The sequence below is a fragment of the Python bivittatus genome, unplaced genomic scaffold (assembly GCF_059951505.1).
Source record: "Python bivittatus isolate LINGU-HERP-01145 unplaced genomic scaffold, Pbiv_v1 ctg000700_np1212, whole genome shotgun sequence".
Taxonomy (NCBI): Eukaryota; Metazoa; Chordata; class Lepidosauria; order Squamata; family Pythonidae; genus Python; species Python bivittatus.
The window spans coordinates 75,533,201-75,554,483 of NW_028277098.1; the positions used below are offsets into that span (position 1 = coordinate 75,533,201).

Sequence of the window (21,283 nt, forward strand, 5' to 3'; positions counted from 1 at the left end):
GGGATCGTGGGCAGTTCTACTCCGGGCCGTGAGTCAGTCAGTGGGCAGCTCGGGCTGACGCGCAGCCGGGGGCTCGTGTAAGGGAGTGGTCAGTGTCGGGGCTCGGGCCTGTGCGGGCAACTAACCCGGCTGACGGTTCGCGGGCAGGAGGGGACCGCAGGATCCACCTTTCGCCGCCGCTTCTACCTCAGCAGCTCGGGAGCAGCCAGCGTCTTCCGGAGACTCCCCTTCCCCTTTTCCTTACTTCGCCCCGGCTGGGGTTCGCGGGTGGTCGCTTTCCTCGCGCAAGGTCCAGCCATGTCCGGGCTGCTGGGGAAGTTGTTCGGGATGGGCCCGGGGGAGAAAGGCGGGGGGAAGGGGCCTTCTCCCCAGGAGGCCATCCAGCGGCTTAAAGAGACCGAGGACTTGCTGAGTAAGAAGCAGGAATTCCTGGAAAAGAAGATCGAGCAAGAGCTGCTGGCGGCCCGCAAACACGGCACCAAGAATAAGCGCGGTGAGCGGGGGTCAGTCCGGCTGGTCGGGGCGACGGGAGAATCCCACCTCGTGGTTGTGGGTGGACTCGGATGAGATGAGCTCGAGGTGGGAAAGATGCTCCTTGGACTTGCAAGCGAGCGGATAGTAAAGGTGGACCTTGATCAGTAGCATGCTGCGTATCTACTCGGGAGTAATCCTGTGCATCTGTAGGTAGATTCAGAATTGCGGACATGGTGGGCTTTCTTCAGCTCCCCCTTCCCCTTTGGCCTCAAAAGTTATGTGAGGGAATGGGTGCAATTGAGGAAGATTGCCAAAGAAGTAAAATGTACACACATCAGCACAGAAGAGCAAAATGTTTGAGACAAGTTTCTACTGTATTTTGTGTCTGAAATCCATGATTCAGGGGGCAGCCCTTAAGATGCTTGGTTGCAAGGGACAACTCTCTTAATGAAAAGTACCCTGCTTGGAATGGTTCTTTGGTTCCCATCGCAATAGCATCTTGAGTGTTGGGTGTCCAAAGAATTTTGAAGGGACTTCCTTTTCTCCCCTCCCCTCCAGTAGCATCCAAGGCACCACAGGTATCTGGGGAGTATTGTGTGGAGTTATAGGTTTACTAGTATACTGAAAAAAACACTTTGGATTTTCAGAATCTTTCAGATATATGTAATAAACCATTTTATAATGCTTTCAAGTGATTGCCTCTTCTGTTAGCATTGGTGGCATCTCATTTTTTGACCATATTAATTCTTAAGTGTACATGCAAATTTAAGTTATTAATTTGCCTATTCCAATTCTTGCCAATAACAACTTATATCTTTCCCTCCTTTCCCTCCCAGACTAACTTATGCTATGATATTGAGATCAGGCGGTGGAATAACCTGAGTGGGATACTAAGGAAATGCTTTGGATTCATGTAAAATCATATATTTTCTATGCCTCTGCTCAACTTGGGTTGCCTCCTTGTTCCTATTTGAGGCCTACATGGATTCTGTGGCTTTGTAAGAATGACCTGCAAGTTAATTTCACATTGATTAGTTGAGTCCAATCATACTGGTGAAATTGAAATCAACATATTTCAGTTAGTTATGATCGCTTGTCCAGTATTATGTCTACAGGTAGTCCCCAGGTTAAGAATGGCCGGTTTAAGGACAACCCATAGTTAAGAACGGAGCCTATTGTACAGAATTTGAGTTAAATACACAGTGGTTCAGGCTAATTACACAATGCTACTTATACAATATTATACAATAATACTGTTCCGGCTTACATACAAATTCAACTTAAGGACAGACCTTGGGAATAGAACTCATTCTTAAATTGAGGACTACCTGTATGTCCAGTGCAGACATTTTATTTCCTCATTGAGGTCATGTTCCAGGTTAACTACCTGTTAAAGGTCATTATGTTTGAGGTATAGAGTAAAGGTATAAATCAAAGATCAGCTATTATGTTGGCTGGGGCTGTTTGGTATTAATAATTTGTGTTACTTCCTTCCACATGGTACTTAAGAAATAGAGTCTCTTTATAGTGATATCAAAACATGTATCTTTGCATTTCTATATCTATGATCTGTTTACATTCCTTACAATTTCTTTATATTTTTACACTGTTTCCATGACCAACATTTACATCTGTGACATTAGGAAAATGCTGTTCTCAGATCATAGTATTATTTGATTAATTAGTGAATAATTTAGAATTATTTGGTTTATTAATCTGGAAAAATGGTTTGGCATTGTAGCTTCAGTTTTTTACATTACATTTTATTCTGTAATGATTTATTGACAGTTAAGAAATTGAACTATAAATCAAGAAGTACTTTTGAATCTCATTGGTCAGCTGAGACTTACTTACCCTCTTTTTCCAATATAATACTTACCTACCTTACTGAGTTCTTGAAAAGACCACAGTAACTTTTGAAAGTTTAATAACTAAGCTTTTCAAAAACTATATCCAGGTAGTACCTGGGTTAAGAATGCCTGGGTTACAGATGACCCATAGTTAAGAATGGAGTCTATTGTAGCAAAACTCGAGTTAAATACTCAATGATTTGAGTTCATTGCACAATTCTACTTATACAGTATTGTACAGTAATACTGTTCCGGCTCATATATAAATTTGAGTTAAGAACAGGCCTTGGGCTCTTAAACTGGGGACTACCTGTATGTGTGCGCGAATATATAGATTATATGTATATTATATATATATATATATATAGAGAGAGAGAGAGAGAGAGAGAGAGAGAGAGAGAGATTGTGTGTGTGTGTATCTATATCTGTATCTGTATTTATACACACACATACACACACGCACTTGATGGTAAAGTGCTACAACATATAATGTTTTTACTTAAGTAAATCTGAAAATAATGAAAGTTACCTGTTATTAAATATTACTTATTGGGCTTAGAGTAAGACATTTAATTGTACTTCATGATTTGTTAAATTTATAAATTCTGCCTTTCCTCTAGGAGCTCAAGGCAGCAGACACAGCACTTCCTCCTCCATTTTTTCCCATACCAACAATCCTGTGAAGTAGGCTAGGCTTGAGAGATAGCAAGTGGCTCAAATCACCCAGTGAACTTCCATAACTGAAGGTGAACTTGACCTGGATTTCCCCAGGCCTAGAACAACACCTTAACCACTTCATCATTTTGCCTACTGTTTGTACATGAATCAAGAGTCTGGTATCTTTTCAGACTTACAAAGTGTATTAGAAGGCAATAGAACTACAGTTCATTTTGTCAAATGGATGGTGTGGCTGAACTGATGTACGATTTATATTGGGATGAGAGGCAAGGAAAATGGAGTGGTTTTGCAATACTGTATAGGTTATATGTTAGAGAGATCATGAATACCTAATCAGTTAATAGTTGTAATGTGTTAAAAATCCATGTTTTTGTTGAGGCGTTCTGAGATGGCCTGAATCTTTTTGATGTTCAGCAATTTCAATTGTGCCAGTAAAGTTTCAAAACAAAGAACCTGCAGTGTAGGTGCCAGGTGCCCTGGTATTATTTTGTCCTTGTTTTGAGTTCTAAGTCAAACTTGTGTCCATTAATTCTTTCGCATAAAAACTGGTTTGTTCGTTCTACATAGAATTGAGAGGGGTATTGTTTGCAGATCATGACGTATATTACGTTAGAGGAAGAGCATGTGAAGGTGCTGTGTGTATGAAGTTGTTTGGACTTGTGATAGTGTTTTGGTGTAAGGCAAAATATTGCAGGAAGTAATTATTCCCATCCTACTCTGCCTTGGTCAGACCTTACCGGAGTACTATATTCAGTTCTGCACATTCCAGTTTAAAAAAGACATTGATAAATTGGACTACCAGGATGGTGAAAGGACTGGAACTGGAAGCCAAGTCCTACAAGGAATGGTTAAAAGATCTAGATATGTTTACCTTGCAGAAGAGAAGGTTGAGAAGGGACATCATGTTTGTGTTCAAATATTTGAAGGGCTGTCACATTGTAGAGGGTTCAGACTTAATCTCACTTGCTCCAGAGGGTAAGACTAGAACTAATAGGATGAAACGTCAATGATGTACTGTAGATACAAATTAGACATTAGGAAGAACTTCTTGACAGTAAGAGCTGTCAATCAGTGGAATAGGTTACTGCATGGAGTTGTTTCTTCCCCTTCATTGGAGGTTTTCATACAGACTGAATAGTCATCTACAAGGAATGGTATAGTGAATCCTGCAGGGTGCAGGGGGTTGGACATAAGATCCCTTCCACTCTATGATTCTATGATAGAGGGACAAAGTAGACATTGGATTTGTTGCAAGGTCTGGTTTCCATGTTTAATATCATTGTTTTGTTGTTTGTTGTGAGAATCTACTTCAGGTTAGATGGTTGCTTGTATGCAAGTATGGGCTGTCACCCAGTGCCTGAGAAAGTGCAGTATCATTATCCAGTATGGCTTGTAGTTTATTAATAAATGTATTTGAGTGGCTTTAGCTGTGAGCTGCAGTGACAACCAATGATGTTCTGTTCTGGTTTTTTGCTCTGTCTTTTAATAGGTCTTCCCTGGGAATTGATTTGACTTTATTGATTTGCTTATTGATTTCATTGGCTAGTTCAGTCTCCTGAAAGCCTGGTTTAATTCCATCAGTTGAGCATCTCTGTCAAGTAGGCCAGCGGTCTATAACTAGAATCTATGCATTTGTAGCATAGATTCTACTTATAGACAATACTTGGTGGTGTTTTCTGGATGGAAGCTGGAAGCATGTAGCTATGCATGACAAGGTATAGGTTTCCTGAATAACATGGTATTTGTGTGTCCATTGTGTAGCTTTGCTGTGATGTCAGGGAAGTGGACTTGTTCTATGTGAAGACTAAGGTTGATGGTGGGGTGGAAATTGTTAAGATTTTTATAGAATTTGATGAGAGATTCTTTTCCATGGTCCAGATGAATATCCCATCAGTGAATCGCAAGTAAAGCAGAGGCTTCAGGGTGTAAAATTTGAGAAAGCGTTGTTCTAGGTCAGCCGTGAAGTTGTTGGCATATTGTGAAGCCATGTGTGTGCCAGTGATTTACAGATACAGGTTATGTTGTGGGTGAGAACAAAGTCATACAGTCTAATGGCAAGATGTGCTTTATTGACATCACTGATTATGCTCCTGATGTTGAAATCCATTTTTATGGGGGATGTTGGGTATAATGACTCAATGTCCATGGTAGCTAAAATGGTGTTAGGGAGGTTGCCAATGAATTTCAGCCTTTTAGTAAATCTGTGATGCCTCTTATATGGCCAGGAGTGCTGCTGGCATAAGGTCTAAATACAGAGTTCATGATATCTGATATTGCAGCTGTGATAGTTCCAGTGCTTGTGACAATGGGATTACCCAGATTGCCTGGTTTATGTATTTTGAGAATTAGGTAGAAATGCCTAGCTGGGGTTTCTGGGTTGTTTCTATATGGATATAGTCTTGTATATCCTTAGGAAATTCTTTCATTAGATTGTGTAGTTCTTTCTTGTATGTTGCTGTGGGATCTGAGGATAGAAGTTAGTAGAATGTGGTATTGGAGAGTTGCTTCTCCTGGGCTTCTATGACATAATCCACCTTATAACTTTTCTTAGCTTGCTTGATTATAATGTCATTATAGTTCTGGAGATCTTGGAGCATCAAGTTCTGTCCTGCTGAGATTATTGCATAAGGGGAGTTTTGTTTGTTTTTTAACTGATGATTGTGGCTTGAGCTTGTCGTAAGCATTCAGTGTAGAAATCCAATTTAATGTTACATTCATGCAGTATTTTTAATATGTATTTGAGATTTGGTGTGATCTGTATTTGTGTGTTGTTCCAGGATGTGTTGAATTCATGATGGTTGTATATCTATGTCTTGTTTCTTGCCTTGAAGGTACTCCTTAACTCTCGGGTGGTGAAAAAAGCACAGAGTTGTATATTTTGTGTAGGTTTAGTGGGGCAAAAGGATAAGCCACATGAAAGAATGGACTCTTCGTCTTGACTGAGCGCGTGGTTGGATAGTTTTGGGAGGGGTCTGTGGGGCCCTCCCATTGTGGTGAGTAGAGGTTTGTAGAAGCTTGGATAGTTTTTCTTTTTCTTTTTTTTTTAAGGAGGTGAGTTCTGTAGTATTGAGGAGTTTTGCCTTGGTGAAGGTCTGATGTGGTTGTAGTTTCAGGTAGAGATTGCATTAGTGATTAACATTTGTTTTTGTAAAGAATGTTGATTAGTTTTGGAGTTTCCTAGTGAGGATGTAACATAAGCTTTTGTTGTAGCCTGCGAAGTATGTCAACTATAGAGGATTCTTCACTTTTAATCTTTTAGGAATGATGTCATGTTGTTTGCATTCAGTTAGAAGGTGATATCTAATTGTATCTCTGCCAGTTTCTTGGTACATTATAAGTAGTTCTCACTGACCGCAATTGGGACTGGCAACTCCGTTGCTAAGTGACGTCGTAAGGTGAAACATCACGTGACCACACTGACTTATGACATCAATTCCACTGTGGTCATTAAGTGAATCACTGTGGGTCATTAAACACAGTGTCACGTGGCTGCAACTTAAGACTTCCTGCCAGCTTCCCCATTGACTTTGCTTGTCAGAAGCTGGTTGTGAAGGTTGCAGATGGCGATCATGTAATTGTGGGATGCTGTAACTGTCATAAATGCTTGCCGGTTTCCAAATGCCCGAATCACAATCACACGACCATGGGGATGCTGTGACGGCCACAATTTCAAGGACCACGGTTATAAATCTCCTTTTTCAGCACTGTCATAAGTTCAGACAGTTGCTGAAAGAGCAGTCGGTAAGCGAGGACTATCTGTATAATGGATTTCAAGTCAATCCACCTGAATTTAGTGCTTTTCATTACAGACATTGTAGGAGAGCTGTATTAGTCTATGGTAGCCAAAAACCATACCTTAGACTTTCCTCCTTCAGTGTCTTTGTACATGAATATTGTAGCTGGAGTAGTGGGGGCAGTATTAGTGATTACTTATTTCTTCCTGGCAGTTGTCTTCCTCTAATACCTGATGTATAGTTTAAATGTTTTATAGATGAAAAGAGCTCAAATTCCAGCAGTCACAGAGGTTGCTAGATATAGAAGATTTCTAAATATTGGTTTTGATTTTACTTCTTGAAATAAGTAGCGGCTTAATGACGCTGAAAGTTGCCGGCCAGAAATGGCTGACGCTTCGGCGGTTCGAGTCCAGCCTTCGTGCTAAACAGGGTGAGCTCCTGTTTCCTCCCCAGTTCCTGTCAACCCAACAGATCGAAAACTCACGTGAGTAGATAAATGGGTACTCTCACTCCGGTGAGAGGAAAAATGCTGGCGGCGCTTGCACGGGAGTCGGGAGCAGTTGCTGGTAAGCGCGAAACTGCGCTCGCCCAAAAAGGGCACGAAGCAACGGAAACCCCGCCTCCTGTGCTAGCCAGCTGGGCTCTGCTCTAGGAAGGAGGCTCTGGCAAACCACTTCCGAAACAATTGCCTTGAAAACTGCAAGGACTTGTCCAAGCAGTCACTGCAGGGTCAATAATGACTGAGCGCAGACAAAAGAAAAAAAAAAGTTAAAATTATATTGCTATTAAATTTCATTCATTTTTATTTAGGACTTTGAACTTTGGTGTAATTTCTATTTCTGTAGGAATTTAATTCTTACAAGCTCTGCAAATAATCTCAAAACTACAAGTACAAGAAGGCAGTGATAAACTACTTCTGTACTGCTGCCAAAAAAACTGCATAAACATGTCCATGAAGCTACCAGGTGTCAAGCTTGACCTAAAGGAGACATTAATCACTCCAAAAGGAAATGCAATACATGATTTTATTTAAGCTTAATTTTATATACTAGCGTTGAACTCTTTCAGTCAACCTTCCATGTCCATCACTAATTATTCCCACTTGCATGTCATAAAGTTAAAGATTAATTTTATCATAGCTTCTATAGCTGAGATGCAAAGGGTTGTATAATACATACTTTAAAATGTACTAAGTCATGGAGAAAATCTATGTGGTTGCTAGGAGTCAAAAACAACTCAATGGCACATAATCAAAATGCAGCAGATATGTAATAATTTGCTGGTAAGATAAAAGTGTGATTTAATGGGCAAAGTAACTTCTTTGTCCTGTTTATATAGCTACTGAAATTGGAGATGCCAGTTCAAATTGTGACTGTCATGGTAATTGATCACACAATTTTTCTGGTACAGCAAATCCAACCCGAAAAATTATATAGCTTCGTAGAGGGCATAGACTGGTCATGTGGCTACTTCTTAACCAATTAGGCTTATAGCATATGCACAGTGATATAGTGCTTCCTGAATGGGTAATGGAAGTAGTAGTAGCCTCTGAAAATGCACAGTGATGAAACACCTTTCTACAAATTTCTCTCTTCCTTCCCATGCTCTGGCTCAGTTTTAAGCAGTGAGAGAACTTCATTACCTTGCTTTTTCTTTGTGATTTCCTCTGGAAACAGATTACCTTGCAGCTTGGTCCCAAGGTACCGTATTTTTCCGACTATAAGACAATACTTTTTTCTAAAATCCTTACCCTAAAAATTGAAGGGTGTCTTACTCAAGGAAGTCAGCTGAGAATCGCGCGGTTGCAAAACTGCCCATACTTTGTTTCTGCAGAGAGGCTTCCTCCTATTGCTAGCCTCCAATCACGAGTGAAATAGCTTGTCTCTCAAACAGACTTCCTCCAATCACGAGCCTGATGTAACTGACGTCAGCTGATGCTGAACAAACCAGTTAGAGGAAGGCTGTTTGCAGAGACAAGCTATCTGCAGTTTCACTCGTGCTTGAATGTAATCAGTTATGCAAAAGAGCCTTAAAATAGAGCTGCAGAGAGATGGTTTGGACCTCCTCCCACCGAGTGTATCAGGTAAATATTAACTAATTACTAAATAAAAATGTGTTCTGCACTATCTTTAAAATACTGATTTTTTAATTTTGGGTTGGAAAAGTGGGGGTTGTCTTGTACATGGGGGCGTCTTATTGTTGGAAAAATACGGTATTTGATTGACCTAGGTCTCCTCTCCCACAGCTTTCCATGTTTTCATTTGATTGACATATAATTTATCTTTTTTTTTTTTCGTAGAAAGAGAGGGAAAGAAACCAAATCATCCCAATGTTGTGCATTAGAAGAGAGTTATTATCCTCAACATTCTTATATATGTTAAATAAGTTTTCTTCCTTTTCATCAGCTGGTAGTTTACAGGTCTTCTTGAAAAAAATGGGCTGAATATATCAGGGTGTCAGTGCTATATATCTGATCTGGTGGGTTGTCATCCTGGAGTTAGATTTAGAAATAAAGTGCTTTGCTACAATAACACTTATTTGCTTAGGAAAGGATACCTGTTGTTGGTAGCACATGTTAATTTTGAAGATTGAAACAAAATAAATAGGAATCATTGTGAGCCCAAATTTAAAGTGGTTTTATATTCTGGGTAGCATTCTAGCAGAGCCAGTCGTAGATGCACATCATGTATCGGTTGTGCTTTGTGTTATTTTTGTCCAGCTGCACTCCAAGCCCTGAAACGAAAGAAGAGGTATGAGAAGCAGCTTGCTCAAATAGATGGTACACTCTCCACCATTGAGTTCCAGAGGGAAGCCTTGGAAAATGCTAACACCAACACCGAAGTGCTCAAGAACATGGGCTTTGCTGCAAAGGCAATGAAAGCAGCTCACGATAACATGTAAGACGCCCTTTCCCATTCTGGTTTTCTGGATGGGTGAGTGCAAAGCGAGGGTGTGGGGCTACAGTGTCTCTGGGCTAATTTATAAAGGAGACGGTGAAGCGTAATTACGTTTTTTACGGTGGAGCAAGTGCGAGGAGGATCTTTCTTCCACATAGATAATACTGTAACTTTACTTTGAAAAAGCTGGTTTGAACGTCGGAATCATTTATTTCAAATTTGAAATCTTGTCAAACATAACAAGGCAGGGAACACGTGCATACCGTGCCTCCTGAAATTAATTCCAACCTCTTTACCAAGAGTCGCCGGCGGTGGGGGACAAGGAAGAGGCATCTTTTTTTATGCGTGTGTCACATACCATGTCTGTATTATGATGATGATGATGATGGTTGGTCACACAGCCAGCCAGATGTTTAGACTGGATTTGGCTTGTTGTTGTTGTTGTTGTACTTTTATCCCACCTTTTTAATATATATATAACTCGAGATGGCCAACATACCTAATCCTCCTGCCTCCTATTTTCCCCACAACCACAACCACAAGCTTGTGAAGTGGGTTGTGCTGAGACAGAGTGAGTGGCCCAAAGTCACCAAGCTGGCTTTGTGTGTGTATGTGTGTGCTGTGCAAATATACTACATGGGCTGCATGCAGTCTGCTTTGAATTGTATAACTGGGACTTATTCTGAGCTGCTGCCCAATTACTTCTTCTATAGGGAAGAATTTGGGGAATTTTTCATGTTTTTTTTTTTCTCTGCACCCTGATCTGCTTTTGAACTCTATTGTTCTTTTGCCAGCTTCTCTTTCCCCTGCCATCCTAATTTGATCCTTTTCGGTTTACTTTTTGGAGAGTTATGATGATGGTCAGACAATGGGACGAAATCCTATCCCATTCGCTCCTACCCCATTTTACACACACACACACACACACATATATATATATGTGTGTTGTATATATATAATATAACTTTTATATAATTTCTTTCCAATATTCCTTTTGGCTGGAAAGAATAAACTGCTAACCCTTATGAACTGGATTTTAGAAAACAGAAATACTATTAGAATCTGCCAGTTCTTTCATGTGTTGTTATTTTTACAATAATCAAGTTCTTGTTTTAAATGCTGCCTTGTGAGTCAGATATTTTAAATTGATGAGTTTATGAATGATAATGTGAGAATTTATGGCTGATTTCCAGGTTATGTTATCTGAAAGTAAAGGGACTGCAACTGAAATTCCTACCTAGGATGGAGTGCCAAGTATAATAATCCCAATTCATCTGGAAGGTGATTGGAACAAGGCTGATACACACACCCATACACAAACACACAGACAGTTGCATATTTATATACGCTCTTTTTTTTTAGCACACATGTTCCATAACAGAAGTTCTTAGTAGAAGCCATTTTTACCATTGTCTGGAAAACAGTGACCATTGGAATTATCCAGTTATCCAAGTTGTTATAAATAAGAAATCATATGTTCTATATCAGTTTTTTTTAATTTCATATTTAATTCAGGAAAAACAGATCACAAGTCTTAGAATTCAGATATCCCCTTAGTGCCTGAGTACTATAATGCACTGTGAAATTATTAACACACAGCATTACTCAATAGGATAATTTTGTTCAATATTTACTAATCCCTTATTTTGTTGCAAACAAATATATTAACTCATCCTCATGAAACGTTAAGTGTAATATTAAGAGACACTTAATTTAAATCAGTGTTGAAATTATTTCAGTATACCTTTTCTTAATATTTACAAAATTGCCTAGTAATTTCTGTTGATCTCCAAGGTTGTTACCTGAGTGGATGAAACTTATCAAATTGGTCTCTTACAGGGATATTGACAAAGTAGATGAACTCATGCAAGATATTGCAGAACAGCAAGAGTTAGCTGATGAAATTTCAACCGCTATCTCCAAGCCTGTAGGAATTGGTGAAGAATTTGATGAGGTAAGAATAAACAACTAAAAATAATTAAATTTTATTTCAGACATATAGTGGTTAGGAAGCACAGTGACTTAAAATATTGACAGAGTATTAATTCATGAGTTGTCTGTTATGAAGGTTTAGAAAACTTTGGGCTGGATGATGTGATCAACTGTTAAGAGCCACTGTTGTTAAAATATTGTTGTTTTATACTGGGAGTTGCCCTGAGTTACTCTGGAGTTGGGCCCAAATCAATCAATCAATCAATCAATCAATCAATAAAATGGTGAGATTCTGAGAAGACCCAGTTGCACCCAATGGTTGATAGATACATTAAAACGATTTTCCCCATAATATTAGTAAGTGTGATTACAGATACTAACACAAGCAATCATAAATTTTTCTTACTCCTTCCATTACAGGATGAACTGATGGCTGAATTAGAGGAGCTAGAGCAGGAAGAATTGGATAAAAACCTGTTGGAAATCAGTGGTCCAGAGACAGTTCCATTACCCAATGTGCCCTCTATAGCTATACCTTCAAAGCCTGGTAAATGTTGGAAAGTGATGTCTTATGACAAATGTGGTTGCTGCACAAACATATTAATATATACTCTATTTTGCATAATTTATTTATTTTTTTAAATCTTGCAATATATACATTTAGAATTTGCTTATTTTGTAGGAATTTCTGATCTCTTTTCCAATCACAACTTTATAGAACAATAAAAATACATATTAGTGTTAAAAACCACATCATGGACATTCTAGATTAGGACAAGCTTACTAATTGTGACTGGTATATAACAAAAAGATAGGTATATACCATTAAATGGTTCTTGGAATATAAACTCTCCATAGATAGCGTAGTATTTGTGCCATGCTATGGTTCTTAAAATGGGAGTGGGAGGAGGTTTAGTCTAAAGATGTATCAGGTAGTCTTCCTCATAGAATTATGAGAGGGGAAGAATAATATTTAAAAGAGGATAACCTTAAACTTAGATGTGATATCTGGTTTACAAAAGGTTTATTATAGTACAAGTAGCGAGACCTAGTATTACCACCTGTCAGGTTTTTTCTCCTCAATGTGTGTAATTTCATATTACATTTTCGCTTAATTTTAACACCAGTTTTTGCATAAATTTGTCATTTCATTCAGCATAGCAGTCTATCTCATGCATTTTCTAACTTACAGAGGATTTTATATCTTGCACTCTATGTGGTAATTAAATCAGTATTGAAAATGAAATGCTTAATTCTGTACTACTGTGTCCTGCTTCTAGCTAAGAAAAAAGAAGAGGAGGAGGATGATGACATGAAAGAGCTTGAAGCCTGGGCTGAAAACATGTAACTGCATCAGTAGTGAACTGGAGAAACAATTGGGACCGGTCACCTGTTGCTAAAGGTGCATGTATACGTGGGAGACATCATTAAGTGCAAGGTCTTTTATTTCTTTAAGGCCAAAACTGAAAATTACATTCTACAGAGCATGGTCTGAACAAAGTAAGCAAAAGTTTCCAAGGATGGTGCCTGTAATTTAGAATGTTGAATTCCTTTAAATAATAAATGTTATTGGCAAAATTCCAGTATTCAGCTTCTGGACTTTGGTAGTGCCACTGCTGGATCCTCATCTTTCAGAATTCTGACCATGTTGAGACTTGGGATGTGAAAGTGGTAACTTAAGTTGAATGAAATATTTTTAGAAGTCTTGTAAAGCATTACAAAATAAAAAATCATAAGCCATTATTGGCTTACTATGTTTAGATGTACAAATGCATTAGGCTTTTAGTACTTTAAGGTCTTTATTTATATTGGCAGCATTGAAATGCCTCTCATCACTACACTGAACTTGGTCACTTTCCCCATTTTAATTGGTGAAGTGGATTTGGAATGATAAATTATTTTATTATGGAAGTAGATTAAATTTACACTTCTGTTCTAGCTGTACAATTTTCTATATAGCACTTGGATGTTAATTGCTATTTGTGACAACCAATAACCCATGCAGAAACAAACATACATTTATTTTAAATATGGATGCACTGTATTAAATAATTTGATTGATTTTCATACTGCCTGATGTGTTCATTTGTGTTTATATTACAAAACTTTGGAAAACCTGTTGGATATTCTTGCAGTTTGTTTCTTGGTTGTTCTCATCATTCTCTCAGAATCTACCTTTGATATAGAAATATCGATATTCCAAGCATCTCCCCACGAGCTACTTTGGTTTTCTTTGTTTTTTGTTCTTCAGAGAGAATGGGCTAGAAACAAATAAGTTTTAAAATTAAGCAGAATTGCTGGAAATGTTTTGAGATTCAAGTGTTCTGGATAGTTTACAATATCTGCCTATCTACCTTTTCAACTTACTTTCTATGTGAGATTTCATAACTAGGTCTAAAGAGAAAATTGGTGCTGTATCAAAAACAATTCCTTGATAATAACACTAATGAGAAAAAATATTTTTTTTCAGTTTGTATATACATACAGTACTGTGCAAAAGTTTTAGGTAGGTGTGAAAAAATGCTGTAAAGTAAGAATGCTTTCAAAAATATATATTATAATTGTTTATGTTTATCAATTTACAAAATGCAAAGTGAGCGAACAGAAGAGAAATCTAAATCAAATCAGTATTTGGTGTGACCACCCTTTGGCTTCAAACCAGCATCAATTCTTACACTTGCACACTTTGTACACTTGCACAAAGTCAGGGATCTTGTAGGATTAGAGTCAGGTGTATGAATAACCAATTATACCAAGCAGGTGCTAATGATAATCAATTTCATATGTAGGTTGAAACACAGTCATTAACTGAAACAGAAACAGCTGTGTAGGAGGCTTAAAACTGGGTGAGGAACAGCCAAACTCTGCTACTAAGGTGAGGTTGTAGAAGATAATTTCATGTCACAGGTTATACACCATGGCAAGACTGAGCACAGCAACAAGACACAAGGTAGGTAGACTGCATCAGCAAGGTCTCTCCCAGGCAAAAATTTCAAAGCAGACTGGGGTTTCAAGATGTGCTGTTCAAGCTCTTTTGAAGAAGCACAAAGAAATGGGCAATATTGAGGACTGGAAATGCAGTGGTTGGCCAAGGAAACTTAATGCAGCAGATGAAAGACACATCATGCTTACTTCCCTTCAACATTGGAAGGTGTCCAGCAGTGCCATCAGCACAGAACTGAACCAGTGGGACCCAGGTACACCCATCTACTGTCTGGAGGCGTCTGGCCAGAAGTAGTCTTCATGGAAGAATTGTGGCCAAAAAGCCATACCTCCAGTGTGGAAACAAGGCTAAGCAACCCAACTATGCATGAAAACATAGGAACTGGGATGCAGAAAAATGGCAGCAGGTGCTCTGGACTGATGAGTCAACATTTGAAATATTTGGCTATGGCAGGAGGCAGTTTGTTCGCCGAAGGGCTGGAGAGCGGTACAAGGATGAGTGTCTGCAGGCAACAGTGAAGCATGGTGGAGGTTCCTTGCAAGTTTGGGGCTGCATTTCTGCAAATGGAGTTGGAGATTTGGTCAGGATCAATGGTGTCCTCAATGCTGAGAAATAAGGGAAAGATAATTATCCATCATGCCATACCATCAGGGAGACATGTGATTGGCCCCACATTTATTCTGCAGCAGGACAACGACCCCAAACATACAGCCAATGTCATTAAGAACTCTTCAGTGTAAAGAAGAACAAGGAGTCCTGGAAGTGATGGTTAGGTCCCCACAGAGCCCTAATCTCAACATCATCGAGTCTGTCTGGGATTACATGAAGAGGCAGAAGGATTTGAGGCAGCCTACATCCACAGGAGATCTGTGGTTGGTTTTCCAAGATGTCTGGAACAACCTACCTGCCGAATTCCTTCAAAAACTCTGTGCAAGTGTACCTAGAAGACTTGATGCTGTTTTGAAGGTGAAGGGTGGTCACACCAAATATTGATTTGGATTTCTCTTCTGTTTGTTCACTTTGCATTTTGTAAATTGATAAACATAATTACAATATATATTTTTGAAAGCATTCTTACTTTACAGCATTTTTTCACACCTGCCTAAAACTTTTGCACACTACTGTATGTTTTAGAGTTATGTCATCTTTTATATGAAACTGAATGAGTGTTCATGTACATATCATAAAAGAGTTTAATCTTTACCAAAGTGATACCAAATCCCAAAGCATCACACTTAATCCTAATGCTGGCCAATCATGCCAGTTTCTTTGTTCTCTAGTATGCCACAACCCCCACTGGAAAACTTTACCAAGCTATAATTTAACTTTATATTCTGATATGTAGAAACAGAAGTACAACATTCCTTTGTTTTTATTGGAAGCAGGTTACAATTTTTAAAAACCCTAAAACAGATTACTTTCATTCTTGGTATTGCTAAAGAGATGTCTGCATACCGTCCTTTTCACAATTGCATTTGAGTACTGTATGTCCCTTGTTTCTCCATATTCATCTCCATGGGTCCCCCCCCCCCCATTCTTTGCTGTTCTGGCTCTCAGGATTATGAACCCATTTTCTCAGGAAAGAAGATTATGTACTATTATATTGATGTACTTCTTCTCTCCATATACTTGCACCACATGGTGAAGGCAAAATAAAAGTTACTAAGATATGTCTCTTGGGTTTCAAAGTAGCTGCAATTTTGTATGGTTGTCTTGATATAATGGCATTGAGGGTAGCTGTAATATGGTGCTGAGTTACCCATTTTCAGTGGCTGATTCTTTGGTTCTTTTTCTCTGATATATTTACTATAATTATCTCTTTGTCATTCAAGATTGTCACCTTATTGCAGGCCCTGAATGAAGTCTGAAAAAAATTAGTTACAGAGTCTGTGTGAGATTTTTTATGAATCCCAGACCTATAAGAATTGTAATTGATATATAGTGGGGCAAAAAAGTATTTAGTCAGCCACCAATTGTGCAAGTTCTCCCACTTAAAAAGATGAGAGAGGCCTGTAATTTGCATCATAGGTATACCTCAACTATGAGAGACAAAATGGGGGAAAAAATCCAGAAAATCACATTGTCTGATTTTTAAAGAATTTATTTGCAAATCATGGTGGAAAATAAGTATTTGGTCAATATCAGAAGTTCATCTCAGTACTTTGTTATATATCCTTTGTTGGAAATGACAGAGGTCAAACGTTTTCTGTAAGTCTTCCCAAGGGTTTCACACACTGTTGCTGGTATTTTGGCCCATTCCTCCATGCAGATCTCCTCTAGAGCAGTGATGTTTTGGGGCTGTCGCTGGGCAACACGGACTTTCAACTCCCTCCGAAGGTTTTCCATGGGGTTGAGATCCGGAGACTGGCTAGGCCACTCCAGGACCTTGAAATGCTTCTTACGAAGCCACTCCTTCGTTGCCCGGGCGGTGTGTTTGGGATCATTGTCATGCTGAAAGACCCAGCCACATTTCGTCTTCAATGCCCTTGCTGATGGAAGGAGGTGTTCACTCAAAATCTCACGATACATGGCCCCATTCATTCTTTCCTTTACACGGATCAGTCGTCCTGGTCCCTTTGCAGAAAAACAGCCCCAAAGCATGATGTTTCCGCCCCCATGCTTCACAGTAGGTATGGTGTTCTTTGGATGCAACTCAGCATTCTCTCTCCTCCAAACACGACAAGTTGAGTTTAGACCAAAACGTTCTACTTTGGTTTCATCTGACCGTATGACATTCTCCCAATCCTCTTCTGGATCATCCAAATGCTCTCTAGCAAACTTCAGATGGGCCCGGACATGTACTGGCTTAAGCAGGGGGACACATCTGGCGCTGCAGGATTTGAGTCCCTGGTGGCATAGTGTGTTACTGATGGTAGCCTTTGTTACTTTGGTCCCAGCTCTCTGCAGGTCATTCACTAGGTCCCCCGTGTGGTTCTGGGATTTTTGCTCACCGTTCTTGTGATCATTTTGACCCCACGGGGTGAGATCTTGCGTGGAGCCCCAGATCAAGGGAGATTATCAACAGTCTTGTATGTCTTCCATTTTCTAATTATTGCTCCCACAGTTGATTTCTTCACACCAAGCTGCTTGCCTATTGCAGATTCAGTCTTCCCAGCCTGGTGCAGGTCTACAATTTTGTTTCTGGTGTCCTTCGACAGCTCTTTGGTCTTGGCCATAGTGGAGTTTGGAGTGTGACTGTTTGAGGTTGTGGACAGGTGTCTTTTATACTGATAACAAGGTCAAACAGGTGCCATTACTATAGGTAACGAGTAGAGGACAGAGGAGCCTCTTAAGTAGTTACAGGTCTGTGAGAGCCAGACATCTTGCTTGTTTGTAGGTGACCAAATACTTATTTTCCACCATGATTTGCAAATAAATTCTTTAAAAATCAGACAATGTGTTTTTCTCGATTTTTTCCCCCATTTTGTCTCTCATAGTTGAGGTATCCCTATGATGAAAATTACAGGCCTCTCTCATCTTTTTAAGTGGGAGAACTTGCACAATTGGTGGCTGACTAAATACTTTTTTGCCCCACTGTAATTGGTTATTATTCTGTGCTTCCATGGAATAATCCGAGAATGACACATAGATGTCTCTCTTCCCACAACCATATTTTTCTTTCTTACTTTTTCCCTTTACCAGGGAACATATTGGAAGCATAAGCTGGTTATGAAGCAAGCTGTCGCACAGTCTCTGCAAAATTGGTGACTGTGTCTTTATATGTTGCTAAGTTGACTTCAGCCACTCTGTTAGCATTCAGATTCTCTCCCTTTTCCCTACAGCCTGTTCTATCAGTCTGTGCCCTGGATCTGATGCTTTCTTGTAGATGCTAAAGGATTCACTTATTGGCAAGCTTCAATTCCACTGGGCTGTTGTTTTTCTGTACTTTCTTTTACTGTTAAAAATGGGTGGTTTTTCCTTTAACTGGACTGTCTATAACTGCCTCTTCTTCCTCTTTTCCCCCATGTGCCAGTTGCTCCTTGTTGTCCTGTCTTCTTCACCATGGCTTGATTCTTTTTTCTTCTTTCTTCCCCCAAACCCAGGCTTGTGGCCTTGAAATATGCACCTAAACACCAGCGCTAGCAGTACTTTCCACCCCTTCCTGCTTTTTGTTGGAGCTCCTTTTAACACAGGAGCTAGGAGATGGAGAAAGGAGATTCATCGTGCTTCTTGGATGGCCATATAGTTTAATGAAGGAGAAAGGAGGAGGAAAGAACTTGCTCCTTTTAGAAGCTTTCTGCTGTCCCCCCACCCCTCTTCCCCCAAAAAACAGCAGAAGAGAGGGAAAAGCACTGCTCTTTCACAACCGTACTCCTTCAAAAATAAATGGGAAGGATTCACATCATCCAGACTTTTCTGTGTGACCTGCCTTCCACAATCTAACTAGCCATGCATATATTCACAGATTAAACACATGTTATGTTTTATTCTAGATGAGGAAGGTAACTAATATTTTATCCTTTAATCTGTTACACATTAATTTATATAAATAGTTTTATACACATATCAGTTTTGTATAAGTAACCGCTCCCCTTTTAAATAAATCAGTCCATTAGCTTGTGTATGCTTCTGTCTAACTTTTACAGAGTTCAGAGCATTCTTCCAATTTTGAGCTATATATGATTTCGCTACCATGCAACCCCACATCTTTCTAATCACTACAATAAATAAGTATTTAAATTCACCATGAACTTGCCTGTTTCTCTAACAGACTCCTAATTTGTTAATGGGATAGATCTGCTTAGTTTCTAAGAAACAAATTGTACAGTAGAAGTGCATAGAGATTCCCCCCTTCCCCCTTGTCTAGCTACTATCAACCAAATGATTACCAAATATTTTTCATGTGTTAACAATTGGATAATAGAATATGTAGATTCATGACTTTAATATTATGTGTAGACTTTTACATATGTTAAAAAATAAAATAGTATATCTGAGGGCAGTGGCATTTACAATCTATATGAGAGATTAATATGTTATATTAAGAGAAAAATCCAAGTTATTTTTAATATCTTTTCTCAATACTCCCTAACTGAACAATGCCATTGTACCAATATCCTCAAGGTTGGCCTCTTATAATCAGTTCCATTGTCTTTAAAGTGCAGATACCACTCTAGATTTTGCTTGCTGCTTAGAAACACTCCTACAACTGACAATATGTCCTTGAGCACTTTATTTTCTGCCTTTCAGTTTGAGCAGTGTTTTTTCTGAGCTTGGGTTTATCTCATTTGGCCAAGCGGGGGGGAGTATTTTAGAGAATACATGTGAAATTGTATTTCAGGATCCATTGAAAATCAGTCTTAATTATTGTCCAGATCTGAGAAAGAGAATATGGCTTAAAAATGCATTTTAAGGTACGACAATTTTAAAGGGATTATCTCCATGCCTGCTGTTCTGGGTTCTTTGAGAGGTGGTAGATAGATTAACTCTTCAAGAAAATAAATTAATTCCTTAATTCAGACTGTAGTTGTGAAATACTGTTTTTGAACACTGGGTGGCAAACTTGCATCATTTCAAATAAAATTCCACCTTGACGGTGGAAGGTGGGTGGGGAGAAATAGATAATGTATTGATTTTTAATTTTGTTAAAATTACTTAACATGAGCTATTTAAGAAAGACAGGTTTCCCAGGTTTACGCTAGCTATTTATTTATTTATTTATTTATTTATTTATTTATTTATTTATTGCTGTAGCATATTATAATTAAATAGAGCATATTACTGTTTATCAAACATTATGAGGCATGTGTAGTAGTTGTGACTTGGAGTTGTACATCTTCTATACATCATTTGCATGATTCTTGCCATGGTCTACAACTATTTTGCACTGCAGTTTTGATGGGTAATAAAGGAATTATATGCTCTAAAAGACAATCAAGCCGCATGTTTTGTATATGTGGTCTGTCTGCTGCGCAAGAATCAATGTTGAAAATCCCATGTCATCCTGTTCCTGGCTGTATATAATCACCACTGGCTCCATCAGCACTTCCTCCCACACCACTCCTGTAAGAAGGTCTTAGTCTTCAGCTTTATGGAGAAAGTATAGTAATCCCTGTCACCTGACAGGCACTGGTATTTTTTTCCTTTAGGGGTCAAGTCTTGCCCATTCTGCTGCCATCTTTCCTTCTTCTCCCATGTCTTCCATATCATGGGATCTTTCCCATTCTTGGAGCCCTCCCTCCCTCCCACTTTCCATGCCTTCTTTCTACCTGTTTCAGCCTCTTCCATACATTCGTTCACTTTCTTTACCTTTCCTGCCCTTTTCCTCTCCAGCTGCTTCCTTTACCTCATCTGATCTTTGTCTTATTCTACATCTTTCATCATTCATTCTCACACCTGCACTAGCCTTCAGATTCTGTTCAGGATCACTGAATGAGAGATGGGGATCATTTGGGGAGAGGGATGAAATAGCCTTCTCATACACCAGTGATTTCCTAGGCAAAACTTTCTATTGTGGGATGGCTATGATCTCTAAGTAGATTAATTTGATGGGGCAGGAGAGGGGGAATCTTTATTTTTTATTCCTGTTCCTCCACAATTCTGTAAATGAAAATTAGGAAGAACTTTTTTCCAGTGATTAATTAGGTAGCTATTTATTAAGTATTGGGGAAGACATTCAACAGATAGGGTGATGTATTTTACCAGTAGGGATGGGAAATCCATGTTGATATGAAATCAGTACATATGTGTAGAAAAGTCAGTTGATTTTAATGAGCAATTATTAATTTAATTGATGCTTAATTTTGTTTTTGATCCTGGGCCTGCCTTGTTTTA

At 38.9% G+C, this 21,283-nt stretch overlaps 1 protein-coding gene across 1 annotated transcript; it reads left to right on the top strand.

Moving 5' to 3' along the window:
* Positions 1-13,632, top strand: CHMP4B (charged multivesicular body protein 4B). Its single transcript, XM_007435729.4, has 5 exons — positions 1-493; positions 9,456-9,633; positions 11,473-11,587; positions 11,986-12,112; positions 12,846-13,632. Exons 1-5 carry the CDS (start codon positions 298-300, stop codon positions 12,911-12,913), a joined length of 684 nt encoding a protein of 227 aa, XP_007435791.1. The 5' UTR covers positions 1-297; the 3' UTR covers positions 12,914-13,632.
* The last annotated feature ends 7,651 nt before the right edge of the window (positions 13,633-21,283 follow it).

Excerpts from the sequence above, each read along its gene's own strand:
- CHMP4B (XM_007435729.4), top strand. The coding sequence starts at position 298 with ATGTCCGGGCTGCTGGGGAAGTTGTTCGGGATGGGCCCGGGGGAGAAA. Across the intron at positions 494-9,455 it reads CGGCACCAAGAATAAGCGCG|CTGCACTCCAAGCCCTGAAA; the intron begins GTGAGCGGGGGT and ends ATTTTTGTCCAG. Across the intron at positions 9,634-11,472 it reads AAAGCAGCTCACGATAACAT|GGATATTGACAAAGTAGATG; the intron begins GTAAGACGCCCT and ends GGTCTCTTACAG.